General features: G+C 53.8%; 4 protein-coding genes across 4 annotated transcripts in view; 2 read left to right on the top strand and 2 right to left on the bottom strand.

Moving 5' to 3' along the window:
* Positions 1 to 24: 24 nt before the first annotated feature.
* Positions 25 to 987, bottom strand: L226DRAFT_224211 (uncharacterized protein). The gene is made up of 3 exons (XM_067673020.1): positions 761 to 987; positions 186 to 707; positions 25 to 129 (listed from the first exon to the last, which is right to left on the bottom strand). The coding sequence occupies exons 1-3, from the start codon at positions 893 to 895 to the stop codon at positions 106 to 108; spliced, it is 681 nt and encodes a 226-aa protein (XP_067531262.1). The 5' UTR covers positions 896 to 987; the 3' UTR covers positions 25 to 105.
* Positions 988 to 1,222: 235 nt separating this feature from the next.
* L226DRAFT_616021 (uncharacterized protein) lies at positions 1,223 to 2,926 on the top strand. The gene is made up of 3 exons (XM_067686849.1): positions 1,223 to 1,396; positions 1,461 to 2,363; positions 2,414 to 2,926. The coding sequence occupies exons 1-3, from the start codon at positions 1,316 to 1,318 to the stop codon at positions 2,870 to 2,872; spliced, it is 1,443 nt and encodes a 480-aa protein (XP_067531261.1). The 5' UTR covers positions 1,223 to 1,315; the 3' UTR covers positions 2,873 to 2,926.
* Positions 2,820 to 3,942, top strand: L226DRAFT_447851 (uncharacterized protein; the record flags this gene model as incomplete). Its single annotated transcript, XM_067674914.1, has 3 exons — positions 2,820 to 2,898; positions 3,767 to 3,853; positions 3,911 to 3,942. Coding segments are annotated over 3 exons (198 nt in total), but the record flags the coding sequence as incomplete, so codon positions are not given.
* Positions 3,943 to 4,998: 1,056 nt separating this feature from the next.
* L226DRAFT_538730 (ribonuclease H-like protein) overlaps positions 4,999 to 14,307 on the bottom strand; it is a 21,711-nt gene continuing 12,402 nt past the window's right edge. The window contains exon 7 of the mRNA XM_067681554.1: positions 4,999 to 5,323. Within this exon, the coding sequence (XP_067531259.1) occupies positions 5,188 to 5,323 (136 nt within the window). The 3' untranslated portion in view covers positions 4,999 to 5,187. The remainder of the gene's footprint in view (positions 5,324 to 14,307) is intronic.

Raw genomic sequence — 14,307 nt, 5'->3', positions numbered from 1 at the left:
GAAGGAGTCTATAATACAAATACTGGTATAGATACATAGAGGTCGTAATGGACATCAGCAGGAAGGAGAACATGAGGGAACCGGAGCGGCGCAAACGAGAGTGACTCAATCGACACTTTCAAACACGCTCTATTAAACCACGACAAGTGAGTAAGTCATACAAGGCGATGACAACAACGACGTACCATATCATTGCCGTCCCAAGACCACCACCAGCGCAGCTCCACCTTCTTGCCCGTGTTCCCTTCGTTCATCGCAGCATCGATGATCGCCTTCCCCTTCTCGAAAAGTCCGAGATGTGCGGGCATGGCGACGTACTCCTCGAAGGTGTGATTCGACCAGAGGACGAGCATCTCGTCATAGTCGAACGAGAAAGGACGTCCCAGCTCGATATGAAAGCCTGTCGCCTCGATGAGCCGTGTGATGACGAGGCTGGCAGCAATCCGGCGGTACGAAACCATCCTGGACTCGTCCTTCATGTCGTCGTCGGTGAGCGAATCGAAGTGGAACTCCTCGATGCCTCCGAACGCGGCTCGGTTGTTCTTGGTCGTAGGGTAGATGAGTTTATGGCGTCTGGCGTAATGGACCATGTGGTCCTTCTTGAAAGGCCACCCGTAGAGGAGGTACGGAACACGGTTGCCACTGCTGGCAAGGAGGCGTTGTGGAAGGTTCTTGCGGGGCTTGCGATTGTTCATGAGTCGCTGCCACTTCTATTGCTGCTATCAGATCATGGTAGGCTATTTCAAACAACATTACGCACCGCCCTCTGCGCCTTCTTTGCCTTCTCTGTATACCTGTAGCGAGGCTTCTTGGGGTCTGACGTGGGATCAACCTCCATCTCCAAGAGGTACTGGTCGCCTTCCCAGAGTGCTGGATTGTCCGTTGAATACCGCATGTTTGGGAGAGATGAGCTGGTGCAAGTGACTGTGGGGGAAGGGGGGGGTGGCACAAGCTGGTTGAGAGAGTGGTGATGGTCCAGGTTCAGGTTCGCTTTGCCGCGGAAGTCGCGACTGCGGGCGGTTCATGCGTGATAGGCGCCCTCCACAATAGGAAACCTTGGCGCTCCTAGGCTCCGGTTCAATGAACTTGAGTCAAAGCTTCTGCTCACCATTGTTCCCCAGAAAAGGGCGAGAAAACACGCGCATGCTATTTAAACTTGAGCCTAAAATATCTTTCTTCTGCTCCCTTTTTTCTGACCAGCGATCTGCCTCTCCCCGCTTGTCCCGCAACCACCACCCGCATTCGCTGAACGCGATTCTCTAGGCACTCCCTCCTTACCCCCACTTTTCCTCAAAGGCCTATCGAGCTCAAGTTGATGGCTAAAGATAAGCGAAATGGGAAGAAGAAGGCTACCGAAGGAGAATCAGCTTACGACGTGCTCTACCACTCCCGGGATGTACGTCTTTCATCTCGCATACCATTGTACGATGATACTTCTGCTCACTTCTATCAACTACTAGTACATTGGCCATGCCAGGAAACGGTTCAACATTGACCTTTGGAGCTATGTCTTTGACGCGTGGATGAACCGGGCAAGCGAGCGCTATTTGTACGCCCTGTTCGGATACGTCGGTGTCAACCTCTGCAATACGATCGAACCACCCAATTTCCCTGAAGTCACTATCGCCTTCACCCCTCAGGGGCTTCTTGGCCCCCGCAAACCACCTGCCGGAGAGACGGTTGTCCAAGCCCCCGTCACCGACGAATTCGGCCGTCCTGTACGGCCGTTCCCCGAGCAATATCCTGACTTCTTGAGAGCTCTCATCTCTGCCGTCGAGTCCGAAGGGCAAGTGAAGAGTATCCACCAAATTGTCGACATCTGGGAAATCAAGGACCATAACATTTCAGCGGACTGGAACACTCCGGAAGCGCATGAGAGCGCCTGGAGGGCCATGACAAACTCGAGGACTCTCGATCAAGTCTACATTCAAGCTATGGCCGCTTTCGCACACAACCCAGAGTGGGAGAAGATATACCACACACTCATTGTTGGGATATACTTTTCCCAGTTCGTCTTCGATCGACCGCAAGGCACTGAACTCGATCGCCCCCTTTCCCCAATCCATGTCCACAACAACATGCTACCCAAGGCGAGACAGGCAGCTCTCGACCGTCTCAATGATCGGATTGCCCAGTACCAGGCTCGCACCCCGCCCAGCATTGAGTACTTCAACCAGCCTGTGCTCACCTTTGGCTTAGGGCAAAAGGCATCTATGGACTCACCCAAGCAGGATGTATCGTTATCACCACAGTTCTTGTACGCCTTGCGGCTTCCGCTGAAGCAATACAAGGGTTGCAAGTTTCAGCAAAGCTGGTTTTCCCCTTCCCCAAAGAAGCCAAAACCGGTAGCGACTACCATACTAGTAAGCCCTGCACTCATTACGTCTCTACGAGATGATTTATATGGCTCCAGGATGATCCGCAAGAGGTCATATACAAGGTTCTCATTGAGAACGAGGTGAAAACGTTGCAAGTTTACCTGAACGAATACAATAACTCCCCCCCATCCACTGCCGGCAATACAACGGCAACAAGTGGTGGTTATGTGCCTTCACGCCACATTCAGATGCAAGTCGAGCAGTCACCCCTGGTACAGAGGATCACTCGCAGAACCGGGCTTGCCCCCCCGAATCCTGCACCTCTTGTTCACGCACCACGCTTAGCTCACTTTGGTGTCCTCGTTGCCGGAGCTGACGAAGATAACGCTGATGATGATGACGATGAAGTGGAGGAGGCTACACAGGGTGATCAAGCAGAGGATTATGGCAATGAAGGGTTGGCCGGCGACGGAGCGCAAGTTGATGTGGGACAGGATGCGCAGGACCATGATGAAGTTGACGCTGACGAGGATTCAGAACTCGACTATGTGTAATATATTGGGGAAGCCTGCTGCCTGCGGTACGTACTCTGTAATCGAATCTTCAACATCCAATACCATGGATTACATTGAACGTGCGCGAGGGAAAAAGCCAAGACCAACTTTCTGTATGCGAGGCGACTAGGCTGAGGACCTGATTCCGAGTCTGAATACTCGGGCTTTCGAAGTACACAGGCCCCAAGATATGTCTGTGCATCGTCCGAGGAATGAGCTCGTGGTTGGATCGACGTCATGGCAAGGTGCCCGAACTCCGAACTGAGACTGCGGCAAGTGACTGCGCAGATGTGACGGTTCGCGTTTGTCACTGTGACGGTTCGCGTTTGGTCACTCGTTCGCCGGCGCCCCGGGGCTTGGCGGTTTCGCCTACCTCAGAGACCACCTCGATCTTCGAGATCTTGTGTATACACTGAAAATGCACTGCTCTGCAGCAGAACAAGCAATCGGCGGCGTCGAGCTTGCAGCAAGCTCCTTGAAGGCAGGCTCGCAACCTCTGGTGTTGGCACCGGTGAGTCGCAGGTTGACGATGGTTTTCCTGTACATCTGGTATAGAATCATACAACAATCCAGACAATTTATTTCTGCAAATAGAATAGGCTGCAGCTGGAGGCAGAGTAATCTCGTGCCGAGACCTGCAGCACTCGAGGAAAAGAAAGCGGTAGATGGACCGGGAATCGAACTTACGACCTGTGAAGCATGCGCTCGGGACGCACTCCGCCCCGCAGCTTGTCTTCTTCCCGTTATCATCTCTTCTGCCTGCTCATTCCTCCATTCCTCATGTCCTCGTCGCAACAAGAGCGAGGTACATACGACAATTACGAGCCACAGGATATCGACGTCTACTCGAGTCGGCAAGACTGCCTAGCGTGTTGCGTCATCGGGACAGCGGAGTTGTCGGGATATACACGTTGAACCGGTCTCGTGTACATGCGCCGGGTTCGGTTGTGGGGAAGAGGCTCATGGCAGGGATGGGTGTTTGTGAGTATAGCATGTTCAAGAGCACTCAAACTGCGATCTCATCGGTTTCAACTCCAGGTTTCTTGGTGGCTAGTGGGCTACAGTGGACGAAGTAGTTGACCGTCGCCCGCGCTGACCATTGCGAGGTGACCCGGCGACGGACGTCTTGGTAAGTGGCTGACTTGAGTCCCAAATACTAATTGAACTTCCTCCTCATGCTACACCCGTCCGTCGAGTTCACCACGGTGTTGAGCAGAGCCACCTGGAGGCTAGAACCGATGCTGCTTTCCGGTCGACGATGCTCCCGTAGGGTCGGAGAGTTCAGCCCATCATGTGTCCAACGAATACCCACCCACTCTTGTCTCGGAGGCCAGCTCCCAGTTCCGGGACAGAAACGGACGTTCACCGTCGCAACACGCAGGTATGTATGGTGGTTCTACTGGTGCAACCGCGATTCAGAGCTGATAACTATGACGTGCATTTGCAGAAGAGAGGGGTCGTTTAGTCACAGACCACCAGAGATGCTGTTTGCTCATGTACAACTTGACGAGTTCGGAGTCATCACACGGAATCAAAATACTGTCATTACTTCAACTTGACGAGCCCCTGCACATCAATCCTGGCGATCCTTCAATTCTCGAAACTGCACTCCTCTCTTCACTCAGTGCCCTCTCCAAATAGCGACTGTACAAGGCGTCGTGCGGCGGTGTCTCCTCCGAGTCGATGTCGCACACTAAACCCTTTGCTTAGGTTCTCGGCCTGGTATGCAGATCCCCCATGACCTAGAGAGAGTGAGAGACGAGCGAAAGGTGAGTGGACGTACACGCGTATCTGCATTGACGTGGTATCGGTATTGGTCGTGCGCGAGCAACGTGTAGACTCGGTGCTCGAGCGTGAGATATGTGAAGGTCACGTATCGTACGGTTGCCGCAATATGGAATGCGACATGTAGCCCTCCCGGTGAGTTACTATGTGTGATCGCGGCGATAGTGTGATTCCAACTAACTGCTCTTCTGATGTCATACTGCAGCTGGAGCTTTGATGTCGCTTCGCCGACACCCTGTAGTAGTCCTGCAATATATCGTGTTCGCGTCGCTAGCTTTTGCACACATGCGGACGCACAGAGACGCGATGTGTTGGAACGAGTGTAGCCAGACAACTATCATTGCCACGTAGCTCACCGTTGGAGCCCTCGACGAAGCCTGATATCTAAGACAGTGGTACCTGAGCACATGTCCAAGCATCTATCGCCGTTAGATGTGTTATACATATACATAGATATTGATCGAGTCCTGAGGTCCTGTGCGAGTCCAGCCTGGACTGATGCCATTCGCAGTGAAGCCGGCACGGCTACCCTACTTCTTATACCCGTCTTGTTCGAGTATCCAATCTCGATGCCATACCCATGACCCCCTTTCGAGCTGTACAAATCCCTTGAGTTGCTCCAGGTCGTACGGGAGACCCGCCTGCAGAGCCCGCACCACATACGAACTGGCACGCAAGTCCGAGTCATCAGCACTGTCAACAAACCGTGAGTAGAGGAGCACTCACATCACCGTGCTCTCCGCGAGCGGGTTCTCTTTGCTCCTCAATGCTGCGCAGATGTCCCGTAGGGGCATCTTGCTTTGGTGCCACATCTTGTATGCGCGTATGTGCTGTGGGCGCGGTGGCCCGTTCTGAGTCTGAGTTGTGCTAAGCGTCGTGCTCGCGGAGCCAGGGCGACCCGCGCTTCCTTGGCTGGTCACGGTCGTAGACGGGGGCTCGAATTGGCTGGCGTAAGCGAGCGGACGTGCGAACGAATTTATCCTGGGGGCGGATGAGCCGGTGGTGGAAGATGTCGACGCAGTCGCAGGGAGAGCGGATGATCCAGCTTGCGCGGTCGCACCGTCGTCCGTTGCAGCGCCGCCACCAGTCGCAACAACAGGAAATGTCGCCGTGGCTGTGGCAGCCACAGTGGCAGCGGTCTTCTGGTACACCTCCCGCCCAGTTGATCCCCCTCTCGTTCTCCTTCGCTAGCGCCATGAGGGTTTTATACACAACCAGCGCAGTGGGCATCGTTCGCCGCATACGTGATCTGCGGCTGCGACAGCTTCGCCTCCCAGTCGCTCGTGCGTACGTCGAGCGTTTTGTGGGTGTACCGCTCGACGACTTTGGAGAGCGCGACGATGGACCGGTTGAATGATTGCGAAAACGTCGGGTAAGCTTGTCGCGCGAGAGCACCAAGCTCGACGAGTCCGGCGGGGAGGAGGCCGAAGTCGCGGAAGAGCTTCTGGCCGTCGTCTAAGGCGACGCGGGGTGAGCTGATGCAGGAGCGGAGGGATGAGGATGCTTATTGCGGATGTTGGCACCGAGCTTGATCACGTCCTTGTTCTCTATAACTTCCTGCATGCGGACTTTCGTTAGGCAGAGGGTACAGTAATGGGCGTGGGGTCTCACCTTGACTTTTTGCGGGAACTCTGCCAGGATGCCATCAGCTATAGCGTGCGGCCGAGACTTGGAGGAGTGCGCACTCACTACTCATCGCGCTGACTTGCACCAGCAGGATCAGCCGCGAGTCACATATCTGTACCAGAGCTGTGCGTCGCTCCGTCGGCGACCACGGCGGAAGGAGACGGGGTCGAAACCAAGTGGTCCCTTAAGGCATTCGACCAGGTCGTTCGCTTCATCCTCGTGACGAGTGTACACGACGGCCGGAATGGGAGGATACTGCTTATACGAATACAGAGACAGCCTCTCCTGCTCGGGTGGAGCAGGAGCGTTCACGGTACTGGCATCGCAACTGGCTGCAGCCGCGGCTGTCACGGGTTGGTTCTCGATGTCGCTCGTCTTCCGTTCGGGATCTCGGCGTCGAGTGTGGCGAGAATTTTGGACCTCGGCTTACTAGATGCGGCAGTGGGAAGATAGGTGGACTGCAGGCGGGCCTTTGAGGGCGAGCTCAAAGAGTCGCAGTGAGCTTTGTTTCCTTCAATGCGTTTGTGACCATGATATCACTGGAGAGAATCTGTGTTAGCGCCATGAGTTTGGGAAGAGAGAGGTTCGAACTGAGGTTTGTACTTGCCAACGCGTCAAAGGGAACCTGGAGGGAGGAGGATGATGCGACACGACACTCGGACTAAGACTTGCCGCTTGAACTCAGTCCCATGACCGCGCGCCTTGATGCAGCCCGATTTTCCGAAACCGACGACGCTCGCCTGCGGCTCGGGACTCGACCGTGATCCACTTGTACTTGAGCTTGCCAATGCACGCCCACTCAGTTTTACTCACTTACTCTGAGCATATCTTTCTTCTCTCCCCTTTCACTCCGCCCGAAGCTGTTACGACGGGTGAGAGGATGGCACGTTAGCAGTGCGCGCGTCTCACCCTCCGGGGCAAAATGCACATACGCCGCCCATGCCACAGGATAAGGAAGCAGTGTACAGAGGTTGTTGCGGTGGACACTGATATACTCACAGTGCACAGCCCTTACTGCATGACTTGGCAACCCTATAAACCTTCTCCTGCGGCGACCTGCCCACACATGTGCGTCGTCAGCCCTTGCCCTGGTACCCTGACGCGTTCATCGCCATAGTAAGTGCGACTATCTGCCTCCCGGATGAAGACACGATAATCATGATTCATTAATAGGACATCATGCTCCGCCCTACTAATGTGTCTATCCCGTGCGACGTGGTCATCGATGATACACACCTCGATCTCATAAGATACGGGGTGCCAAATGCCACGTACTACTGGGATACATGGCCCCGTCAAGGATACTTGATCTACAACAATACGCTGGTGTCTGCGAATACTCCAGGTTTCAACTTTACTTTCACCTTCGAAGGTCAGGACACTCCTCAAACTGTGTATGAGGCATCGCGGCTGCTTATCTCTGTATTGGTATATCCAGGTACCGGCGTGGTGGTCTATGGTGCCCAGGACTCGCAAGCTGAGACCCTTAGCGGCGTGACTCCTAACGGTCTCATCACTCTATCCACATACGACCTCGACGGTGTTACCAGTAACTTCGTGTCCTCACCCGACGTAAAGTACGGAGTGTTGTACTTCCACTCGGGACCCTTGCCCTTCGACAGTCATACTCTTACTATTACCGTCACTCAAGCCACAGAGGAATCCCCCTATCTGCTCGACTACATTGGGTACAACACAACATCGGATGTTGCCACACCATCCGCATTGAACCAGCCCTCGTACATCCCGACCAGCGCTATAGCAGGTTGTGCACTCATCTGGGTCGTGACGCTACTGGCTAGCGCATCTGCACTGGTCTTGTTCAGAAGGCGTTTAGGGCACTTCGACTACCACTCTATCCTCGGAAGAAAGGAAGGTGAAGGTACGTATGGTATATTGCTGTGTGCTTACCCTGCGCTCAAGATGCATTATGCAGAAGATCAGTTAACCGTAATCGAACCATTCGATGTTACCTCTCCACCGGGAGAAGGTCCTGCCATGCCTTTATCTTACAAGGGGGGAGATCGCAAGTGTCCCCTTGGTACTGCAGCATCTGCATGTGCTAGCGGTCTCGTGCCTTCCTCCGCAGCGCCAGCTGCATCGTCTAGCGGCGGGCGCACCGTTCCCTACTCAAGCATGGACGAGAAGGCTGGGCTGAGGTCCATGTCTCCTGTCTCAGAAACCCCGAAGTAACCGAGGTACGATACGTCCTATCAGTCGTTCGACTAGCCCGACTGATTCTTGCATTTTTTTCGATGTTACCTTAGCAACTCCAGTACTTATACTTAGACTTTACGTAGGACATGTCACTCCCTGATTCTCTATATCATTGCATCAAAGCACCCTGTGCAGCGTTCTCAAGGTCCCTCAGGCTTGAGCGGTGACCTGGGCGGTCGTGCGCCCACAGTGCACAGCGGCCATCATGATATAGGGCCACTCGACTGGCTCTCTCTTTCATTTAAGGCTTCCGATATTCCTGCTCTCGTGTCTTTTCCCATACCCTACCAAAGGTGTAGTTGTGTATGTCTCGCACTGTGGGTCTTGCGTATCAATTACTCAGGCTGACATTTGTTGCCCTTTTCAGACACTTCGAACAGTGACACATGTTCGCCGCAACCAATTGCACGTTTCCAGCCGATGAAGTGGTGGATGACCAAGACGCCGCTATGGTATACGCGGGTGACTGGACCCCACGACAATGGCCAACGTACTTCGGCTATAACAACACCGTGTCGCAATGCAATAACAGAATCTGGTGCACTGCAACTATGACCTTCAAAGGTGCGACTCATCACGGACATCGTGATTCTATGAGAATATGCTACAGCTGAGAACAAACCTAGGCACTCGTGCTGCGGTGTACGGTTTCATGTGGCTTGATTCCGACCTCAAGCCTGACCAATATCCCAATGCGACTTATGCCATCAATGGAACGGCGGTATTGAACACAAAGAAATACCCTCCAATCAATGTTGATGACCCAACGAGCAGTTTACTGTTCCTCTCCGACCCGCTGCCACTCGGAACTCACCAACTGTCCGTTAACTTCAGCGGAGAGAGTCTTCCCTTCCCTGAAAGTTTGTCTTACATGCTGGATTGGATGGAATACAACACAACTTCGACCACAGCTACTACGGTCCAGACAACAGCCATTCCCAGGTTAACACCTATCCCCAGGTTACCACGAGGCCTCCTAGTGGCTTATGGGATTGGAAGCTTTTTGTGCTTTCTCTCGTTTGTGTTCTTGGGCGCGGCGCTATGGAGATGGCGACGCTACTCTAGAATAGTCATAGCCAGCGCAGAAGTTAACGGGAAGGATCCGCTGACTAGATCACTCGGTGAGAAACATTTACGCAACATGTTTCATCTCAGTACTTCATAGCTCATGCAGTTTGTATTACTAGATCTGAGTCTAGAACATACCAGTCATGCCGAGTCAACCGCTGTCGAGACATCTGCAAGAGGGCCGTCAGCTGCTGAGCCCGCGGGAGAACAGGTCTCGAGCTCAGCAGAGGTTCGTCTCCTTGGTTTCGAAGATGGGAACAACTCGTCCATCAACCGGCGCATCCTTGTGGAAGCACCGTCCTCCGCGAGCGGCCCGCCAGCCACTGCTGGTGAGGATGGCAAGGGAACCGTGATGTCGAAGGGAAAGTCAAGGCTTGTGCTGGCTTCCGACAGCGGCGCAGCCACCGATAATCTTCCTGTATATGCTCCTTGAGCGGTCGGTGAATGCCAGGCAATACTCGCTCCCAGTACAATGCCGGACAATCATATATGCTTGGTGATGTGAACTTCATCTACAGTGAGGATAGAAAGCCGTCGTATACACAATCCTTGACCACGCTGGTAGAGCTAGCCCGGCATGACCGACTGCATGAAGGGGCTTCTGTGGCGGCACGCCAGAGGCGGTGAGCCACAGTACCTCATGTGCGCCGTCTCTCAGGAAGGCTACGTAATGCCGGAACTCACAGAAGCGCGTCCCTGACTTGAAAGAGAGGAGTCGCAAGCTTGAACACTGCCTGCTCCGCGTGGGCGCACAACCTCTGTTCAACTAGTGATCGTTTTTGTAATGTCGGTCCAGAAATTGTCCAGACGATCAACGTTGAGCACTCCTTTATATTCTCTTCCTACCTTCTCGCCCCTCTCTTATAGTGTCTCCATAGTTCTCACTCATCTGACAATTCGAGGTACGATGCCCCGTACGCCTCAGGCTGTGTCCCGCGGTGACGAATTGGGCGGCAGATTATTGCCATGACCGAGGCGGACATTACCAACATTAGCCTCGATGCGTATTTGATCAGCTTGCAGTCCAACTTCGCTAAGACGGGAGATTGGAAACTGAACATAGCCGGGAGCTCGGATAGCTTGGATGCCTGGCAGCCAAACTCGACCGGGTTCTTCCAATTCCAAGGTACGCTCCAGCAAGAAACTGATCGAACCCATCCCTGTTTTCACAGTTGCATTGACGTTTCATCATATTACAGGCAAGGACATATCGCTTTATGGCCGCGAAGACCCTCTCGGCACGAGCGATGTGCCAGTTCAGTCTTCGTATAGCATAAACGGGACTGAATTAGGTGCACATACATCCTCCCCGAATGGTACCGACAACGTCTTGTTCTTCCATACGGATGACCTGCCTCCAGGTCTGCACGCTCTAACGATATCCGTTCTCCAAGCATCGAACACCTCCCGATACCATTTGACGCTGCTGGAGTATAATCAAACGCAGATACCGTCTACGACCGGGGGCACCCCCGCCAGTACATCTTCTACCTCCAGCCATGCTGCGAACAACGGGCCAACGCTGTCCCCACATATCAGCGCGGTCATAGGAGGAGCAGTGGGAGGGGGTGTACTGCTGTTTCTCATCGTTGCGATTCTCTTCTGGTGGCTGAAAGGCAGGCGAGTGAAGCGCCTCGGTGGAGAGTTCTCATATGGAACCAAAGGACACTACGGTAAGTGTCAATAAGTACCTTCCTACCCGATGGACCTTACAATGTGTCCCCCATAGACGCTGCAGCCGCAGCCGCAAATCTATCGTCTGAGGCTGAACAGCAGCGACAACACTCCGAAGACCATGGACTACTTCTCGCACCTGGTCCTGCTACTGCAAGCGATGCGCATGCTACGGGAGCGATGGCCGAAGTGCATGATTTCACCGTCGCAAACGTGGTTCCCATTCCTGGTCAGGAGGGAGAGGACTCAGAAGAGCTACCACAGGGTTACGACGATCTCATGGATGACGAGATGCTCCCCCCTTACGCCCCATGACCAACTGATTGTATGTATAGGATGCGAGGACGTACTGCTCATTATACTCGCTTGCACTAGTGGAATCATCCGCGAGTCGCATATCTGTACCAGAGCCGTGCGACGCCCCACCGGCTTCCGGCCATGGCGAAAGACGACAGGCCATTCGAGGTCGAAGCCGAGTGGTCCTTTGAGGCGTCCAACGGGGTCGTTCGCTTCGTCCTCGTGGCGAGTATACACGGCCTCCGGCGTAGGTGGATATTGTTTGTACGAGTAGAGAGATTGTGTCTTCCACTCAGGTGGAGCAGAAGCGTTCAGACTACCAGGATCGCCGCTGGCTGCGCCTACGGCTCAGGCTGCCACGAGTACTGACCGGTTCTTGATGTCGCTGGTTGTCCGCTGGATGAGTAGGGGAGCGGTGGCTCGCGAATTGAGGCAAAGCTCGCAGAATTGAAACGGCGGTAGCTTATGCCACCAGTTTCCGGTGCAGGTCAGAGGAAGAACAGGGAGTAGCGATACGACGCGATGACGCGAACGCGAGTTGAGATCGTCACGTGATCTCGCGCTTCCATGGTCCCGGTTTATCCACTGACTGAACTGCTTGAAGTACTACTTGCAACTTTCTCTGCCGCAATCACTCAAACATATATGTATCAATCAAAGATCGCTTATTGAAACTGTGTATAATATCGATCGATGATGATTATTGATACTATATCCTGACAGGGATGTACTATACTGAGGTATACTACTAGGAAATCGCGGCAGCGCGATAGTTGCAACTCGACAATAGGTGGAGAGCTTCATAGTCAGGATCACGTTTCCCAAGGAATCCTGCCATTAGCCTTGTGAGCTCATCATGGTGCATATGCAGGCAGCATCTCCCCGTCATCGTCTTCTTCTCTTGTATCTCCTTCCAGCGGCGCAGAATCACGCTGAGAGCCCTCTCCAGGTACAGGCGGAAGCGGTCTCCCAGCGGATGTAGACGCGACCGTGCTGTTCCTCGAGATGGGCGTGGTTCCAGAGATGCAAGAAGTATATGTCGCCGAGCTCTTGCGCGCGAAGAAGTCCGATTGCCTAGGATTGGTGTTGGATGTGCTGATAGTCATTGGCGTAGACGGTGCGCTCGTCATGCTTGCTTCCTCTCGAACATCGCGTGCCTCAACGTCCTACAACGGGTCGGATACTGTTCGGATGCTAGAGATAGCAAAGGTAAGATGATGTGAATCCGTGACAAGTGATGGAAGCATCTCACAGGTATCATCGGCGCCCGACAGAACTACGGGTCTGCGCCTTTGTTCTCTACGTCTAGTGAAGAAGTATAAGAACCCGATTCCGATGAGGACGAAGGCTCCCGCAGCTACGCCCGCAACAATGGCCGCAGGGAAGGTCGATCTGGCACTAGCGCCATTGGGTACCGACGGTGTAACGAACGGACCGGGATATTGAGTGGAGGACACGTATGGAAAGCTGAGTACCGACGTTGAAGGTGCAGAGGGTAACGGAGACGCCACAGATGTCGCCTCCTGAGGAGACGTAGTGTTGTACTCAATCCAGTCGAGGCCGAATCCCTCGGTCCCTGGGTCGACGATGTCGATCCGGAGGGTATGTTTGCCGAATGGCAGCAAGTCGGATTGGAAGTACAGCTGGTGGAAGTGGTTCTCGACGTCGTTGGGGGGAGGGCTGTACGTAGTCCGCTGGACGGTGTCAGAGTCGATGGTGTATGAGGCTATAGTCGGGCTGTCGGCATCTGGTATAATAGACGAAAGATGGAAGCCGTAGACCGCGACGCGGGTGCCTGGCCAATAATCATGTCATGCGAACGAAAATCGATGCAATCATGTCTTGGTCAGATGGAAACCTGCATACCTTCAAACTCAAAGAGGATGCTGTCGCTACTGTTCCATGCCCAAGCCCAAGAGCTGTTGTAGTAGTCGAGATTCGAAGCGACTTGACTCCATGTCCATGGTTGCTGCGCTGAAACGGTGCTCGAGTACCGAATGAGGTCCTTCCGCGAGTCGTCTACGATGACATCGCTGTCGGGAGTACTGGCTGTGGCGCGAACCATCTTAGGCGTCCAGACGCAATGGGCGGAGACCTGTGATAATCGAGTCAGCGTAGTTCACAGGTAGAATATCAGACCCTGACTTCGTATGGCCTTTCTGCTCACTCAGATCCGGGACCTGCTAGGTATGTTGCACCAGGGCACACCAGAGGAAAGGCAGAAGTGACACGCAGGTCTCTGCCCATACTAATAGACCGCAAAATGAGCCCCGAGGCCTATGCGAGAGCATCAGAGCGTCAAATGAAGCGGCTTCTCTGCGCGTGAATCAGAACTTGAAGACTGGGCGCTGTCCGAACACGGGATGAGCATCAGGTCGAAAAACACGGATGAGGATATCAAAGCGCATCGCACTCACTGTCAAGTTCTCGGAGCAGCAAGCTCCCAATCCTCAGGAATAGGAGTAGCATGAAGCCCCGAGTTGGGACAGAAGAGATAGGGAACACCACAGCTGTCGGCACCGTCGGTCAGGGTCGCTCGGTGGGCGCGGGCGCGACGGGTACAATCCTGGACGCCGCAAGCTGTGTGAGCGGTCAAAAGGATTGACGATGGTTTTCCTGTACATCTGGTATAGAATTATACAACAATCCAGACAATTCATTTCTGCGAATAGAATAGGCTGCAGCTGGAGGCAGAGTAATCTCGTGCCGAGACCTGCAGCACTCGAGGAAAAGAAAGCGGTAGATGGACCGGGAATCGAACTTACGAC

Source organism: Lentinus tigrinus, assembly GCF_003813185.1.
Source record: "Lentinus tigrinus ALCF2SS1-7 unplaced genomic scaffold L226scaffold_35, whole genome shotgun sequence".
NCBI classification, from domain to species: domain Eukaryota; kingdom Fungi; phylum Basidiomycota; class Agaricomycetes; order Polyporales; family Polyporaceae; genus Lentinus; species Lentinus tigrinus.
This window is presented reverse-complemented; position numbering and strand designations above follow the sequence as displayed.

Excerpts from the sequence above, each read along its gene's own strand:
- L226DRAFT_224211 (XM_067673020.1), bottom strand. The coding sequence starts at position 895 with ATGCGGTATTCAACGGACAATCCAGCACTCTGGGAAGGCGACCAGTAC. Across the intron at positions 708-760 it reads CAAAGAAGGCGCAGAGGGCG|TGGCAGCGACTCATGAACAA; the intron begins GTGCGTAATGTT and ends CAGCAATAGAAG. Across the intron at positions 130-185 it reads CTTGGGACGGCAATGATATG|AGCGTGTTTGAAAGTGTCGA; the intron begins GTACGTCGTTGT and ends GTGGTTTAATAG.
- L226DRAFT_616021 (XM_067686849.1), top strand. The coding sequence starts at position 1,316 with ATGGCTAAAGATAAGCGAAATGGGAAGAAGAAGGCTACCGAAGGAGAA. Across the intron at positions 1,397-1,460 it reads TGCTCTACCACTCCCGGGAT|TACATTGGCCATGCCAGGAA; the intron begins GTACGTCTTTCA and ends ATCAACTACTAG. Across the intron at positions 2,364-2,413 it reads CGGTAGCGACTACCATACTA|GATGATCCGCAAGAGGTCAT; the intron begins GTAAGCCCTGCA and ends ATATGGCTCCAG.